Source organism: Penaeus monodon, chromosome 15 (genome assembly GCF_015228065.2).
Source record: "Penaeus monodon isolate SGIC_2016 chromosome 15, NSTDA_Pmon_1, whole genome shotgun sequence".
NCBI classification, from domain to species: domain Eukaryota; kingdom Metazoa; phylum Arthropoda; class Malacostraca; order Decapoda; family Penaeidae; genus Penaeus; species Penaeus monodon.
In genome coordinates, this window is record NC_051400.1 from 36,336,957 (window position 1) to 36,337,866 (window position 910).

The following is a 910-nucleotide window of genomic DNA, read 5'->3' on the forward strand; positions in this document are numbered from 1 at the left end:
CAGCTGTTCTTCTTGTGTTTCAGGTTTGTATTCTTCATGAAGTTCAGCCTTTTGATTTTCATTCAGGCAGAGTGCTTGTGTTTCAGGCTCAGTTTTTCAAACCAGCCATTTGTTTGTATTTCATTTTCTCTCCATCCTTCCCCCAGGCCAAATGCTGATCAATTGGTTTGTAAGTGCCTTCAGCGAGGGTCACTACCTCCGGCATGTGATCACTCCGCAGGACCTGAAGATCCTTGCCACACAGTTCTGCACGCATCTCCTAGCTGCGGGAGTGATCCGGCAGATTGAGGATTCTGGGGCTCCTCTTGAGCTTCTGTTTAGGGTAATTGTCATTTTCCCTTACATTAAAATTGTTTTTGTATGTGTAGATTTTGTAAAGATGATTATAGGATCTTGGTGTGATTTTGTGGGTGAGGGGTGGCACCATGTGTGTTTTTGAACCCCCCTAATTTCCAATAACCATTATTGGATAGTGTACCAAATTTATCACAGGAGATTTATCAGCTTATGCACAGAAGAAATCAAGCATAAAACAGTGTTCCATTTGGGTGTATTCAGAACCCTTTTGCTAAAGGGATGGTTCACAAGATTCACAAGATCTTAGATTTTAGTACAGAGAATGCAAAGCAGAATAGGTTACTGTGATCGGAAACTCCCCAATACATCTCCATAGTACTATATATGTAACACGTATGCAACATAAACAATAGACCTTATTTGCTATTGTATTTGCAGCCTGACCTCATGTATTACTGGTCCCACACGGAGGCATCACCCGCACAGATCTTGACCCCAGGCAAGCTCTCCCCTTCAGCCTGGCCACCACCTAACTTTGCTGAACTCATTTCCTCATCCCGTCCAGGGGCAAAGTACACCGAGGCAGGTATGTGAGAGAAATGCATAGATGTTA

At 43.3% G+C, this 910-nt stretch overlaps 1 protein-coding gene across 1 annotated transcript in view; it reads left to right on the forward strand.

The window, feature by feature from the left end:
- The window catches only part of LOC119582348 (formin-2-like), a gene marked incomplete in the record, with an annotated part of 21,001 nt that overhangs the window by 1,259 nt on the left and 18,832 nt on the right, over positions 1-910 (forward strand). The window contains 2 exon segments of the mRNA XM_037930564.1: positions 147-322; positions 736-883. Of these exon segments, the coding sequence (XP_037786492.1) occupies positions 147-322; positions 736-883 (324 nt within the window).